The sequence below is a fragment of the Carassius auratus genome, unplaced genomic scaffold, assembly GCF_003368295.1.
Source record: "Carassius auratus strain Wakin unplaced genomic scaffold, ASM336829v1 scaf_tig00003761, whole genome shotgun sequence".
NCBI lineage: Eukaryota > Metazoa > Chordata > Actinopteri > Cypriniformes > Cyprinidae > Carassius > Carassius auratus.
The window spans coordinates 1,322,703-1,339,344 of NW_020523543.1; the positions used below are offsets into that span (position 1 = coordinate 1,322,703).

General features: G+C 40.3%; 1 protein-coding gene across 1 annotated transcript; it reads left to right on the plus strand.

Annotated features, from left to right (window-relative positions):
* Nucleotides 1–345: 345 nt before the first annotated feature.
* LOC113070326 (uncharacterized) lies at nt 346–8,737 on the plus strand. Its single transcript, XM_026243590.1, has 5 exons — nt 346–432; nt 1,547–1,870; nt 2,082–2,405; nt 4,307–4,393; nt 8,429–8,737. The coding sequence occupies exons 1-5, from the start codon at nt 390–392 to the stop codon at nt 8,470–8,472; spliced, it is 822 nt and encodes a 273-aa protein (XP_026099375.1). The 5' UTR covers nt 346–389; the 3' UTR covers nt 8,473–8,737.
* Nucleotides 8,738–16,642: the final 7,905 nt, after the last annotated feature.

Consider the following 16,642-nt stretch of genomic DNA (forward strand, 5'->3'; position numbering starts at 1 on the left):
CTTCACACTTAAACATTTTTATTAAAACCTTGTTAAACCTGCTACAAGGACATAAAAAGTTTGTAACATGGTAATTATTATTTTTTTTTTCAACTATCCTTAGAACATAACTTGCTCTGGAGCAGGTTACGTTTAGTGAATAAACTGCTATCGCTACTTGCGTACTCTTAAAGTTACAACAGATTTTGGAACGGAAAGTTAATCCACAATATTTTGAGAAAACTTTCCCATGTTGTATAACCTGTTTTCTGGGAATTTTACTTGGGTATGTCATCAAAAAAAATGTACTGACAAACAGCTTTCAGTTTCACAAGAACACAGTTTTACTTTTGCATTTACAGACAAAAGCTTTTATATCTGCATGATCAGTCTTCTGTGACTTTTGTAAAATGGAGGTCTTTATTTTACTCTTAGTGTGTGTGTTAATGGCTGGTAAGTGCATTTATTTGTTCAAATGTCTTTCTGAATATCAATGAAACCAAAAGAGTAGTTTGAACATGATCTAGTTTGAATATATGTTCTAATCAGTTTTAGCTATTGCTGTTTTAAAAATAGGAGCCACTTTATATTAAGTGGCCTTAACTACTATGTACTTACCTTTTAATTAATAATGTAGTACAATGTACTTATTGTGTACATACATGTTTGTACATTGTAGTTATATATTTTTTAAAAAGCTACATGTAATTACATCTGTATTTAATTTCTGTAATTACATTTATAATTACACTGTTGACCCATACTTTACACCTTAACCCACCCTTAAAATTACCCATACCTCCAACCCTCTCCCTAACCTTACCCCTATCCCACCTCAATAGCAGCAAAAGTGTTTTACAATACAATATGAACACAATAAGTACATCGTACTTATTTTTTTTATGTAAGTACATAGTAGTTAAGGCCACCTAATATAAAGTGGGACCTAAATATCTAAGGATTAAGGATACATTTTTATTTTAGTAAGTCGCTGTAACAAATTATAGCATGTGAAATTTTAAATCAGTCTAAAACTTTAAAGTGCTGATAAATCAGATTCTGTAAATGCATGTAAAAAAAAGCACTGTATTTATCTCATTTCCTGAAGTCAATTGCAGTGTTTAGACATAACAATACATGGTTACACTGTATTAGACATTATACTAACTATGAGTAACCTTGTAACTTCGCATCAACTACATGTCTACTAGCTCTCAGAGTAGACTGTTAGGGTATGTTTAGGGTAAGTATAAGTTGACTAAGAAAGTGTAAGAGGATATTAAGTAGACAGTCTACTAACTGCTAGTTGACATGTAGTTGCAAAGTTACTCACTGTTAGTAGAATGTCTAAAGTGGACTATCAAAATAAAGTGTTACCCAATACATAAGCACAATGCATAAACCCTTTACTTTCTTGCCAACAATGGAAAATGAAATATTAGTTTTGAGAGCTCTGGTACAAACTGATTTGTTCTAATGCTCGATATTCAAAAACGAACATTGGAACTTGTTTCCCTTCTAACAAAGCAAAAGTATGTTCACAGCACTTTCCTGTTTTATAATTTAGGTGTTTCTGGTGTTGATGTACATGAAGTGAATCTGATGATGGGCGTTTCAGTCACTCTAAAAACTGGTCTTACCACAGACCAACAAGAAAAGATTAGATGGTTTTTTAAAGACACTCTCATTGCTGAGATCACTGGAGATCTGGGTTACATCTGTACAGATGTTCAGTGTAATGAAAGTACTGAGAGATTCAGAGAGCGACTGAAGCTGGATCATCAGACTGGATCTCTGACCATCACTAACATCAGATACTCAGACTCTGGAGAATATAAACTACAGTTTAACAGCAGCGACAGTGAAAACATCTTCAAGGTTATTGTCTGGGGTGAGTTGAGTGAAAAGCAGGTTGTATGTTTAAATCACATAATATTTATTGTAATACATTTACGTTTTGCATCATTTTGTTATCACAAGAAGCTATTTTGTATTACATTAAGTAATGAATTAAATAGTATGTTATACATGTAACATGTGTAATATGTGCACCATGGGGGTCAATAATGACTGCTTCCAGCATCTGTTGGGTTTGGTTTTAGGTATTTCTGCCAGAAAACAAATGTGGATCCTGGAGGGAGAATCTGTCACTTTAGACGCCGGTGTAATGCAACAAACTGATATGGCAACTTGGTATTTTAATGACACTGTCATTGCTCTCATCACTGGAGATCTCAATAAGATCTGTGCAGATGTGCAGTGGAAAGATAGTAATGAGAGATACAGAGAAAGATTGTGGCTGAGTTATTTGTTTACATGGTCTCTGACCATCACAAACATCAGTACCGCAGACTCTGGAGAATATAAACTAAAGATCGACAATAGCAGACACAGCATCATGAGGAGCGTCACTGTTACGGTCACTGGTAAGTCTGCTTTAATCATTCAGGCCATGTCCCCCATGAGCAGCTTTAGAAAACAGTTGTTAAATCAACACAATAAAAATATTTATTTTGTTTTATTTGTAAAACTGTTTGTGATGAATCATGCTTGAATGTCAAAGGTCGCATTTACACTGCAGGTCTTGATGACCAGTTATGATTTTGTGACTACATCCAGTTTTTTGGACGACGTATCAGATGTGTGCATTTTACAATGCACTTGTTGAAGCATATATGACGTCACAAATCAATTTCAATAGTACGTTGGGTTTATTTTTCATATAGAAACATATTTTAATGCAATAGTTATGCAATAATTATCTATATACTTTCAGCACGGATGCGAAGCTGAATGGGCATCAGATGCATTTAACAATAAATAAAGTGCATAAACAGTACTAAGATAGTCATTGTCATACTGTTGTGTTGTTTAAAGGGTTAGTTCACCCAAAAATTAAAAATATGTCATTAATAACCCTCATTTTGTGCCAAACCCGTAAAAAACCTCTGTTTATCTTCCGAACACAGTTTAAGATATTTTAGATTTAGTCCGAGAGCTCTCAGTCCCTCCATTGAAGCTGTGTGTACGGTCTACTGTCCATGTCCAGAAAGGTATGAAAAACATAATCAAAGTAGTCCATGTGACATCAGAGGATCAGTTAGAATATTTTGAAGCATCGAAAATACATTTTGGTCCAAAAATAGCAAAAACTACGACTTTATTCAGCATTGTCTTCTCTTACGTGTCTGTTGTGAGAGAGAGTTCAAAACAAAGCAGTTTAGTAATATCCGGTTCGCAAACAAATCATTCGATGTAACCGGATTTTTTGAACCAGTTCACTAAATCAAACTGAATCGTTTTAAACGGTTCACGTCTCCAATACGCATTAGTCCACAAAGCTGTAAACTTTTTAAAAATGTGGCTGACACTCTCTCTGAGTTAAAACAAACCAATATCCCGGAGTAATTCATTTACTCAAACAGTACACTGACTGAACTTGCTGTGAAGAGAGAACTGAATGTATATATATATATATATATATATATATATATATATATATATATATATTTTTTTTTTTTTTTTTTTTTGCCACAAGTCTATAAATGTTGTTACACCTTAACTATAATGATTATTTTGATTATTTATATGTCTGTTCTTGAGACGTTACAACTTTTTGATAAAACTCTGATTGGTTTTCAAATATGTTTCAAATTTATCTGCATTTATGACTGTAAAGCATATATGTGCGTACAAAATTGTGATTAAAATCGAAATAGCAAAATTGATCAAAGAAATCGCGATATGTTTTTTATTTTTTTCATATCGCACAGCCCTAGTTTATTCAATAAATACAGTTAACAGTCTAGCTTCTGAATACTAAGTTATTAACCCAGCAATAGAGCAATAGCGGAGTCAGTTTTTTTTTTTTTTTGCAGTGGGCCACGCAAACATATGTGTTTGTTTGCGTGGGCCGCGAGTTGAAAAAAGTTGGGAACCACTGAGCTAGATAAATGCATGGGCCTATCAGGCGTATAACCAGTCCCTGGTTATTACAGTTTTAAATATGAATATTTTTCCCAGAGCTTCACTTCAGAAGGCCTTTATTACCCCTCTGGACTAATGTGGATTACATTTATGATAGACGCATGTATTATTTTGGGTTTCAAAATCTAGGCTCCTATTCACTTGGAAGCTTGGAAGAGCCAGGTATATTTAATGTAACTCAGATTGTGTTCGGCTGTAAGGAAAAAGACATATAGACCTATGATGGCTTGACATCCCAGCTAGTACCATTTTGTTTTTATCAAAGAGTAAAAAGTGTCAAAGATATCAGTGAAATCAGTTGCTCTCCATTAATAATAATGACTGTCTTTAAAAATTCCAGTTCGAAGTCTGTTTCCAGCTCTTTTAGTTACTGCTGCTCTGATGATGGCTGTTTATTCCTGTTGCATGGGAAAAGCAAGTCAGAATGGTAAATATTACATACAGGAGATTTTACAAGATGGAAATATAAGATTTAGGTAACACTTTAACTTTCATCAATAAGTCTTTAACAAACAATGTTTAACTAATCATTACTTGCTATATATTCAAATAACCAGAAATATTAAATAATGTGATTTTTAAGGTTAACTAATGAACTTATTAAACAGTACCAAATGATTAAAAGATCATTAATTAATGTAAATGTAAATGCTTACAAATGTCATGCCATTAAACTCAATGTGTTTTTAATAGAAATTACACAATGATTACAAATTTATTTGGTAATGTACTTTTTAATGCTTACAAATGTCATTAAACCTCAGTTCACATATAAGCTAATGCTCATTTTTATATTCACAAATTGTAAAAATATAAGGTTACAGGCACTTCACAAACTATTCTTGTTAATATATCCATTAACAGGTTTATAAAGATTTACTAATCGTACAAGCAGTCATTTTGATGGCAACATGTAAAGGCATTACACACATTATCATTTGGGTGCACACCACATTTTTATCCCCTCAACACTTACATGTTGATATCCCTTAATGCATTCTTGAGGCTCCGATGAGACTCTGTGGGATGGTCGATTGAGTGATGGCACTCTTTGAGTTGTCAAGTGGGCGCCCTCCTTCCTTGGTGTTTCGCTGATAGGCCCACGACACCTCCAGAGGGTTCAGCAGTGAATCCCAGCGCCCCAGGTTCACTCCCTAGGTGCCATCAACCCACTTGAAGACCCAGGCAGAGTCTTTTCTCTTTACCCATAGCCACTGGCTTCCCTTTTCCGCAGCCGTGGAGAGGTCTTTGACTGCCTGTCAGTGGGCCTTTCCTCACACTCTCATCTCCCTGAGTAACCTGGATGTTGAGGTGGCTACGAACCCTCTGCAGCCTACTTCCACTGGGCGTAATTTAACATTCCAGCCTTGTTGTTGCGCATCGGTTGCAAGTTCAGCGTACCTCAACCTTTTATGTTCATAAGTCTCCTCCACTGCACCCTACCAGGGCACGGTGAGCTCGATGATGTAAACAAGCTTGAGCGAAGCTGACCACAGAACAAGGTCTTGTCGCAGGTTGGTGGCTGTGATTTCTGCTGGGAAGCAGAGTTTCTTGCTCAAGTCTGCCAGCAGCTTCCAGTCCCGTGCTCTGCCCAGCTGACCAGAGTCTGATTTTATGGTGGTGAGGTTGGCTTGACCCTCACCCTCCCGAACAAATGGTGTTGGATTCCACTGGGGTGACGGGGGAGGAAGGGCATTCACGCTTGTCCATCGGCTTTCTAACACTGCTGCAAGACACTTTAGCACTTGGTTGTGCCGCCAGGTGTAACGGCCTTGTGTGAGGCTGGTCTTGCATCCCACTAAGATGTACTTCAGTGTTGCTAATCTTGGGCATAAAGGGCATGTGGGGTCTTCGACATACCATTGTTTTAGGTTTGCGGGAGAAGGAAGGACATCGTAGGCAGTACTGATGGTAAAGCTTGCCCTGAATGCCTCCATCTCCACCCCTTCCCATGCTATCCACTGCCCTTGCTTTGCTTGAACCACAGCTTGGGCACACCTTCTTGCTTCCTCCTCCTGACGTACCTCCTGGACCACCATCTTGCGTCTCTGATATGGAGAGGCCTTGCTCCACACTGGTGTACTGTCCCCAAGTCCAAGACCACTCCACCCCTCCTGCACTCGCCCCACGATGTCTTTGTGTCTGATTGCTGCCTTTGCCTGCTTAGTTGCAACCAGCTGGGTCCACTTCCTCCCGGTGGCAAAGATGGGGGCAGCTTGGGCTACAAATGGATAATTTGAATCCAATAGCATCATCTCTATTCTGACTTTGGCACATTTGTACTCCTCTATCAGACTGGAAATGGGCAGATGTAGCATCCCTTTGCCGTAAAGTCCAATACTGCTGAGGCACCTGGGAAGGCCAAGCTACTTCCTTACATATGAGCTGACCAGCCTCTCCAGTTTTTCCACCTTTGAGAGCGGGACTTCATAGAGGGTAAGTGGCCACAGTAGACGTGGAAGTAGTCCATACTGCATGCACCAGAGCTTCAGCTTGCCAGGAAGCAGGGTTCTGTCAATGTTCTCCAGGCCACTGGCTACCTCCTTCCTAAGCTGCTCCACTTGCTCTTTGTCTTTAAGGGAGGGATCATACCGCCGACCTAGGCTCTTCACTGGTTTCTCGGAGACAGTTGGGATGGGTTCCTCACCAATGTGGAAGCGGTGGTCTGACAGCTTCCCCTTAATGAGAGATGCTTCTGGACTTGCTCGGCTTGATCTTCATGCGAGCCTGCTCAATGTTTTCCTGGAGCTTTCTTAATAGCCGTGCAGTGCAAACCTTGGTTTTGGTGAGAGTTGTGAGGTCATCCATGTAGGCTCTGACCGGCGGCAGCCTCAGCCCAGGTCATATTCGCTGTCCGCGAATGGCACTCTTTGAGTTGTCAAGTGGGCGCTCTCCTTCCTTGGTGTTTCGCTGATAGGCCCACGACACCTCCAGAAGGTTCAGCAGTGAATCCCAGCGCCCCAGGTTCACTCCCTAGGTGCCATCAATTAGACCCAGGCTGAGTCTTTTCTCTTTACCCATAGCCACTGGCTTCCCTTTTCCGCAGCCGTGGAGAGGTCTTTGACTGCCTGTCGGTGGGTCTTTCCTCGCACTCCCATCTCCCTGAGTAACCTGGATGTTGAGGTGGCTACGAACCCTCTGCAGCCTACTTCCACTGGGCGTAATTTTATATTCCAGCCTTGTTGTTGCGCATCGGTTGCAAGTTCAGCATACCTCAACCTTTTATGTTCATAAGTCTCCTCCACTGCACCCTACCAGGGCACGGTGAGCTCGATGATGTAAACAAGCTTGAGCGAAGCTGACCACAGAACAAGGTCTTGTCGCAGGTTGGTGGCTGTGATTTCTGCTGGGAAGCAGAGTTTCTTGCTCAAGTCTGACAGCAGCTTCCAGTCCCGTGCTCTGCCCAGCTGACCAGAGTCTGATCTTATGGTGGTGAGGTTGGCTTGACCCTCACCCTCCCGAACAAATGGTGTTGGATGCCACTGGTATTCACGCTTGTCTGTCAGCTTTCTAACACTGCTGCAAGACACTTTAGCACCTGGTTGTGCCGCCAAGTGTAACGGTCTTGTGTGAGGCTGGTCTTGCATCCCACTAAGATGTGCTTCAGCGTTGCTAGACTTGGGCATAAAGGGCACGTGGGGTCTTCGGCATACCATTGTTTTAGGTTTGCAGGAGAAGGAAGGACATCGTAGGCAGCCCTGATGGTAAAGCTTGCCCTGAATGCCTCCATCTCCCACAGCTCTTTCCAGGAGATCTTCCTCTTCTCCACCCCTTCCCATGCCATCCACTGCCCTTGCTTTGCCTGAGCCACAGCTTGGGTGCACCTACTTGCTTCCTCCTCCCGACGTACCTTTGCCATAAATTAGTATACTATTGTGATTCATTCAACAATATTCCTCGAGTCATACATCTACACAAGGGGAAAACACATTTTTAAGAAAATAATTATAAAAACAATGCAATATAAACAGATATAATCGTGTTCCCTGACAATAATCACATTGACCCCTGTACACTTGTTGACCCCTTACCCAACCTTAAACCCACCCATACACCTTATACCTGCATCACACCTCAATAGCAGAAGTGTTGTGCATTAAAACAAGCTTTAAATCATTGAATTACACCTGTTAAAAACCATTCATAGATTTTCAAGATGTGCATGATCATTTGAGATAGAATTGTAATGATATTTGCAAGAATTTTAATTTAAATTAAATGTTATTAATTAGATAACGTTTAATAGATTTATTAGTGAACATTAACAAGCACATTATTTCACATTTATTGATATGTAAATATATTACCTAATGATCTATTAAGCGTTACATAATGTTTGTTAATGATTTATTATTTAAAGTTATTATAAAGTGTTACCAAGATTTATTGTGGGACAAAAATGTATTTCCTTCTAATTCACCCCCCAAAAATCATGTGTTTAATTGAGCATTTTGTTTTCCAGACAGGATGCAGCACAATGATTGTGTGCGATTCCACGTGAGCTGAATCTGTCTCAGATCACTGACATCTGTTATTGACATTTGAGTTTTCTGTGTGTGGATTCATTCAGATATCAGCACATACAAGTTTCAAATGCATTGATACATAATATTATTTTTATTATTAATTATATAATTGTTCTTAATACAATATATTATGATCCTGCTTTAGGGTCAGGTTATAACAAATGTGAGGACAGTTGTTTTCCCTTCCTTTATTATGATAATGATAAAAAAACAACTCGAAGTTTAACAATATGAGTAATATGACAGGGCAACAGGGTATAATGTTATATTTTTTTCTTTCTGTTTTTTGCTAATGTGGCATATATTTGATGCTTTCCAATATATATATATATATATATATATATATATATATATATATATATATATATATATATATATATATATATATGTGTGTGTGTGTGTGTGTGTGTGTGTGTGTGTGTGTGTGTGTGTGTGTATGTGTAATTGCACTTTTGTATGTAGTCTGGTATACTTCATGTAAAAGTGGAAGTGAATCAGTCAGCCAAGTTTTCCACTATTAAAAACATAACAAACACGATTAATGTGAGATCGGTATAAAAAGTCCACATCTTGCATCTAAATAAATGTGCATTTTGATTGGTAATGATGTAATGCGTTATTTCATGACGACAGACGCAAAACAATAATGTTATTATTTTTATGCCCGCTAGAGGCCGTTCAACTTAAAACGTAAATATAAGTTGTAATAAGGAGCTTGCACAAACGACCTATATGGTCGTGTTTTGTTGGAGGACAGGCTCCTTTTGGAGCAAGGGTGCCACCATCTTGCCACATCACTGGGTTAATTCACTCCGTGGCCAGTTAAGTAATATACCGCATTGAAATCTCTTTCGAAGTCACACACGTGTACCCACAAGATAGCAGCACCCTTGCTCCAAAAGATAAAACAATACATCCTTTTTTCTTAAAAACGGTTATATGAATCATGTTTGTTACATTTTTTTTTTTTTTTTGTATTAAAGTGAAAATCAATTAACTTAATAATGTAAACTTTACTGACTGCTTCACTTCCACTTTAATTTATATGTATGGGTTTTATGCTATTGAGATATATGCACTTTTAAGAGATTTTTTGAGTTCATGTGATTGGATGAAAAAATTATACGTGTGCTCCTCTCTGTGTTGAACCTTCATGTGTTTTTGAGCTTGTGCACCACCTTTTTTTATTTCTGAGCTTATTCTGTATTCTGCTCTAATTGGAATCAAATTTAATCTGGGTTTTAATAAGATCTTGTCTGGAAAGTCACACTGTGGAGGATATGTTGATGCACTTCAGGTTTATGGTCCTTTGGTTGGTTTTGGTTAGTATTCCTCTCAGGTTTAACCATGTAGCTAGGAGTATTTATACATGTAGCTAATTAACTTTGCCTGCCTCACTCTTTCCACTATTTCTGTGAAGTGAATAAAAAGGTTAGTTCACAAAAAATTCCCTAATGTGTAAGAATTTCGTTAATTTTTGATACAAAAGTATAATATAATGTATACTCACTTGTTATTTTATTAATCACTTGTCATACGGTCAGGTCTAAGTTAACGTGTTTCATGACTTTGTTATTAAAGGTCCTGTTTTTCGTGCTTTTTTTGAAGCTTTGATTGTGTTTACAGTGTGCAATAAAACACGTGTTCATGTTTCACGTGTAAAAAAACAGTATTTTTCACACAATTCACCTATCTGTGAACCGCTGTTTTCACTGTCATAAAAACGGGCTGATGACTTCCTTGTTCTATAAAGTCCCTCCTTCAGAAATACGTAATGAGTTTTGATTGTACCAGAGGTTCCTGTGTTGTGATTCGACAGCAGCTGAGCGCATGCTGCCCTCCTGGAAACACGATTGGGCTAGTTTTGAGAAGCAAGTGGGCAGGAGCATGTGCTGGAGATGTACTTATAATCACAGGAGCGTTTTTGCTGATGAGATGCACATGAAAATCGCATTCAATTTTTTTTGCACAGCCCTAACATCTAGTTAACAAAGCTAAACAGAGTTGCCTTTTGTGTAATAAGTTAAAGAAACTGTTAAACGCACCAACTTTTGGTTTCTGTCACGCTGTCTAGTCTCTGTTTCCCTGGGTGTCCACTAGTGGGCTCACTTCCCCTTAGGCACTTCACCGTAGGCACTACTATTCCCACTAGCCTTGTCCCTTCATCACAGTAATTGCACTCCTGCTAATTGCACCAGTTGCCTTAACTTAATTGTCATTAGTCTCCCTATATTTACCAGTCCTTTTTCTGTTGTCTCTATGGAGTCCTTTACTTTCGTGATCCTGTCTTCTCGTCCTCCGAGATTCCTCGTATTCTGAGTTCCCGTTCCCTTCCTGTTCCTTCCCTGTTTGTTTTCTGTTCGATTGTTTTCTGGTTTTGATTAATCCTAAAATACTCAAGAATGGTCTCGTCAACAGTTTAACAGTTAAATACCCACAGTTGCAAAGAGACCATAATTAAGCTTTACCATTAACAGAAGGGACATACCCCACAGCAAATCAGTGCATACGTACAGTCGTGGCCAAACGTTTTGAGAATTACATAAATATTAGTTTTCAAAAAGTTTGTTGCTAAACTGCTTTTAGATATTTGTTTCAGTTGTTTCTGTAATGTACTGAAACATAATTACAAGCGTTTCATACGTTTCAAAGGCTTTTATCGACAATTACATGACATTTATGCAAAGAGTCAGTATTTGCAGTGTTGGCCCTTCTTTTTCAGGACCTCTGCAATTCGACTGGGCATGCTCTCAATCAACTTCTGCGCCAAATTCTGACTGATAGCAACCCATTCTTTCATAATCACTTCTTGGAGTTTGTCAGAATTAATGGGTTTTTGTTTGTCCACCTGCCTCTTGAGGATTGAACACAAGTTCTCAATGGGATTAAGATCTGGGGAGTTTCCAGGCCATGGACCCAAAATTTCAACACGCCGATCCCACAGCTGAATCCCCTTTAGGAGACGATCCTGGCGCTTGCTGGACTTTCTTGGATGCCCTGAAGCCTTCTTTACAAGAATTGAACCTCTTTCCTTGAAGTTCTTGATGATCCTATAAATTGTTGATTTAGGTGAAATCTTAGTAGCCACAATATCCTTGCCTGTGAAGCCATTTTTATGCAAAGCAATGATGGCTGCACATGTTTCTTTGCAGCTCACCATGGTTAACAATGGAAGAACATTAGGCTTGTTCGACTTCACACAGCTCTGCGCAAACCGATCGTCAGCTGACTTGAAGCAGTGCACAACGGTTAGAAATATTGTCCGACTTGATACAGTGCTGACGCCACATGACTGTGACGTGTGCCATCAAAGTACCGCGAGAGCGATTGGAGAGTAGCCGGAGAACTCAGCCAGCACAGCTTCTGAAGAGCGGCTGCACAGGTTCTGATGACGACACAACTGATCCACGATTGGCTAGATTCACTGATGACACCGATGACTTGCGTTTCAAATTTATTGCACGACTTCAGTTTCAGAAATTCTCATATGGACTTTTAAAACAGTTCAATACGTTTTTATGTCGTCTTCATCTTATAAATCATATTTATTAAATACCGTTTTACTGTATTTACTTTATTGTTAATATAAAGTTTGTGTATGTTTATTTTGCATGACTTTCTTTTTTTTTATACAGACCTTTTACAGTATTCTGCAGCATAACCTATTCAAATGAGCATTTTTAATAACTAAAATGTTAATCTTAAAAACATACATGTGGTCATAAATGCTCCTATACAAATGATACATAATACATTATGTTCCTCCATTTGTTTGGTTTCTTCATATTGTCTAGTTTATTTTGCTGTGTTTATTCTTCACCTGCATGTGGTTAGCAAACTGCTAACAACTTGCTGTAAATTCAACTTAACAACTTGACAACATTCTGTTCACTTTCAAATAGTTGGTCTAAATCACAATATAAATCCAACAGAATTGTGCTTTTCTGTATATGAAAGTCAGTGGTGTTATGTTTAAAATGTTAAAAAGAGCTCAGCAGGAGGGTACTGTAAATCTTGTTGCTGAAACCTTCTTAAAAAACACATACCCACCAGGTACCCACCATTTTTTTATAGGTTACTTTTATCATTTTGTATTAGCAGAAACACCCATGTCATACTGCTAAAGTATATATTCAATATATTATCTTGTTTTGGAAGACACCCTTCCAAAACACCACTTATACACACATCTTAAACACGATCAAGTAAGCAAACGCCACGTGATCTGCCATGACTGACGTAATTGCAGCAAACGACGGGACCCACAACGTGTCCGGCTTCATATCTCAGTTTGCAGCTCCTCCCCACCTGCACGCGGCTACTCTCGCCGATCGGTTGCATCCAGCCGCAACCGATGTCGAACACACCTAATGATTTCCAGCATCACCCTCCTTTTAACATGTCAAGTCTGCCATTCTAACCCAATAAGCCTGACATAATGATCTCCAGCCTTGTGCTCGTCAACATTCTCACCTGAGTTAACAAGACGATTACTGAAATGATCTCATCATTTCCTTTAATGACAGCAATGAAATGCAGTGGAAAGGTTTTTTTGGGATTAAGTTCATTTTCATGGCAAAGAAGGACTATGCAATTCATCTGATCACTCTTGATAACATTTTGGAGTATATGCAAATTGCTATTATAAAAACTTAAGCAGCAACTTTTCCAAATTCCAATATTTATGTAATTATCAAAACTTTACAAATCCAGAAGCAAGTGACAAACAAAAAAGAAACTAAAGTAAAAGAAACAAATACACTTCCTTTCTGTTCAGCTTCAGTATCACAGCTCATCAGCACATTCACCTGTAGATATAAATGCACAGAACACTCAGGGGAGCAGCAGTCCGGTACTGTGATGGCCCACTGTTAGATGCATGCAAAGGACAATGAAACTGTAGGATCAGATGGTATTCTTCCAAACAGCCGTAAGAACAGCTATAGATGAAGCTAGCATGAGAAACAGCCATAGATACAGGCTTACGGAACAACAGCTAATGCTCAGACTACACCTCAGTCTTACAGCACAGTAAGCATTACGCTATCTGCGCTCATCACTTCGGACATGCGTGCACACACAAGGGGAAAGCAACAGGACATAAACCCCTGGACCTTTACGATCCACAAGACTAGAACACAGAGTGGAATAGCCCTGCCACACTTAGACCTGCTTCTTATAAAGCCATTAGGCCTCCACTGAAACAACTCAATGATTGAGCCAGCAGGTGTAACCAATGACAAGGCATCACTCAATGCCAGCATTGGGAATATGCAAAAGTTAAAATGGAAACGGACTCCAAGGAATCCATTAACCACAATAAAACTCATCCGGTCACATAAGTATGATTTAATGGGTAGTAGCATAGATGGTCAGAGAGTAACAAACAGGACAACTGGATGGAGAGAGGTAAAGTCACATGCGGCCAGAGAGGAGGAGGAGGAACAGTAGAGGAAGAACCAGACAGCAGGAGAGCGTGACGCGAAAACTGAGATGAGGTGAGTGAATGGTGTCCAGGAGTTAAGCAATCCAGCGATGCGAATAAACAGGAAGAACAAATAAGAGAAACCTGGCACAAACACAGAAAGCTTCAAACAATGATCTTACAAACACAAGACGAAAGAGAAGGCAATAAATAAGGAGCAGTTAATGAGTGGCAGCTGTGGCTGATGGAACAATTAATGGTGATGCCCACATGAAACGATCAGTGCTGACGAGAGACACAAAACTCCAGCCACATAGTGTTCAACAGAGAGGACAGTTCTACCAACTGCGACAGTATGAACAAAGGGGCTGCATCCAAAACCACATACTCAATGAGTAGGAACTCAATTTCAATAACTACTTAGTTAACGAGCACTAAAAGAGTAGGTACTCTACTGCCAAATCCCATTAAGTCATGTTGTAAACATGGTATTTATGAGTTGAACGCACATGAACGATGCCACAAAGTCGTTGTTACAAGTGGGGAACTCAAAATTTTCTTAAAGCCACAAATTTCTGAGTGTGGGGCGTGTTGGATGCAACAGACACAACCAAAGATTATATATATGAAGCATCTGAAAATGCTTGAATTTTATGTAGAAATGTTAAAGCTCGAACATACCACGAGGACCTGGGGCCCGTGTTTCACTAAGGAGGTTCAACCAACTCTGAGTTTAAACTTGAACTCTGAGTTGAATTACCCTGAGTTTTCGGTTACAGAACAGCTGAAATGAGTAGGTTTAATCAACTCTAAATTAACTGTCTCTGAGTTATGCGCGTGCACCACAACTATTAAAAGCCATTGATGGAGCGCTGATATTACGATTCACCATGGCAACAGCTCCCACCAAAAAGCCATCTGCATACTTCAGACTCGATACAAATGTAATTCTTCTCAGTGTTATAATATCACAGGTGAAAACTGGCAGAACGTTAGATTAATAAACTAATAGTTAATCATTTTATGGTATCTCATGGGCAAAATATATAAATAAAATAATATTAATAATAATATTTTAAATGCATTTTTCTTATTTTACAAATGATGGCTATTTACACTGATGACGCTTTTGGTATGCCAGCTCTATCTCGCAATGGACACATGCCACGACGTTCTCTTTACGCCCTCAAATCAAAACATTGCTGACTCCTTGCAGTACGTGATTTTTGGACACAGCGCTTGTCTCCTTCCACCAAAAAAAAAAAAAAAAAAAAAAAAAAAATACAATAAATCATTGCGAAAGAACCTGACGTGGGATTTAGAATAAATTAAGAGGCTTCGAGGCAGAGGAATTTGCCTACATCATTTTTTTTTTGTAATCGTGTTACTTGAGGAATCGTTTCAGCCCTAAACTTAAGCAGCTCAAAAGGGGCCTCTCACATAATCCGATAGATGCCCTCGGTTTTTGTTCATCAGACAAAAAAAATGAATAAATAAATACAAATTATTATAATAATAAATATATATATATTTATATATTTCAGCATCGGACAGGGCTCTCCCTTCCGGTGCAGCTGGGCAGTGGCTCCCTTCGGTCGCAGTGTGAGCCTTTCATCTGTCATTGAGTTGCGCTGCGCGCTCAGCGGCAGACGGGGTTATCTCTCCCGGTGCAGCAGAGCCACAGGCCCCCTTTGGTCGTTGTGACATCAGACGGGGCTCCCCTACCGGTGCAGCAGACCTACGGCTCCCTTCGGTCGCAGGGTGAACCCCCCCGTTTGAGTTATGTTGCATGCTCAATGGCGGACAGAGATCTCCCTCCCGGGGGAACACAGCCGCTGGCTCCCTTCGGTCGCAGCAGGAGCCCTCCATCCGATGCATCAAACTGTGCCTCGAATCTTCTTGCCAATTCTGCATCTGATGGGGCTCTCCCTTCTGGTGCAGCAGACCCACGGCTCCCTTCGGTCGCAGGGTGAACCCCCCCTCCCGTCTGAGTTATGTTGCATGCTCAAGGGCAGACAGGGTTCTCCCTCCCGGTGGAACAGAGCTGCTGGCTCCCTTCGGTCGCAGTGAGAGCCTTCCATCAGACTCATCAAGCCATGCCTCACATCGCAAGGGGGACTCGCCTTTCCGGTGCAGCAGAGCCGCAGCTCCCTTCAGACGCAGCAAGAGTCCCTCCAACAGTCGTATTCCAGTTAGCGTCAATCAGGGCTCTCCCCTCCGGGGCAGCACTCCCGCTGCAGAGTTGCGACCCCCCTACGGAGGCTGGGAGAACCCTCCGAGGCGAAAAAAAAAACCGTGCCTCACATTAACCCGCAATGGGGGACTCCCCCTTCCGGTGCAGCAGAGCCGCAGCTCCCTTCGGATGCAGCGGGAGTCCCTCCAACAGTCGCGTCTCTTTGCCTTCTCAGCATCGGACTAGGGCTCCTCTTCCGGTGCAGCAGTCCCACAGCTCCCTTCGGTCGAAGTGTGAACCCCCCATCTGAGTTATGTTGCATACTCAACGATGGCTAGGGATCTCCCTCCCGATGGGGTACAACTGCTGGCTCCCTTCGGTTGCATTAGGAGCCCTTCATCCGACGCGCCAAACCGCGGCTCGAATCTCATTGCCTATTCAGCATCTGACGGGGCTCTCCCTTCTGGTGCAGCAGACCCACGGCTCCCTTCAGTCGCAGTGTGAACCCCCCGTCCGAGTTATGTTGCATACTCGATGGCGGCCAGGGATCTC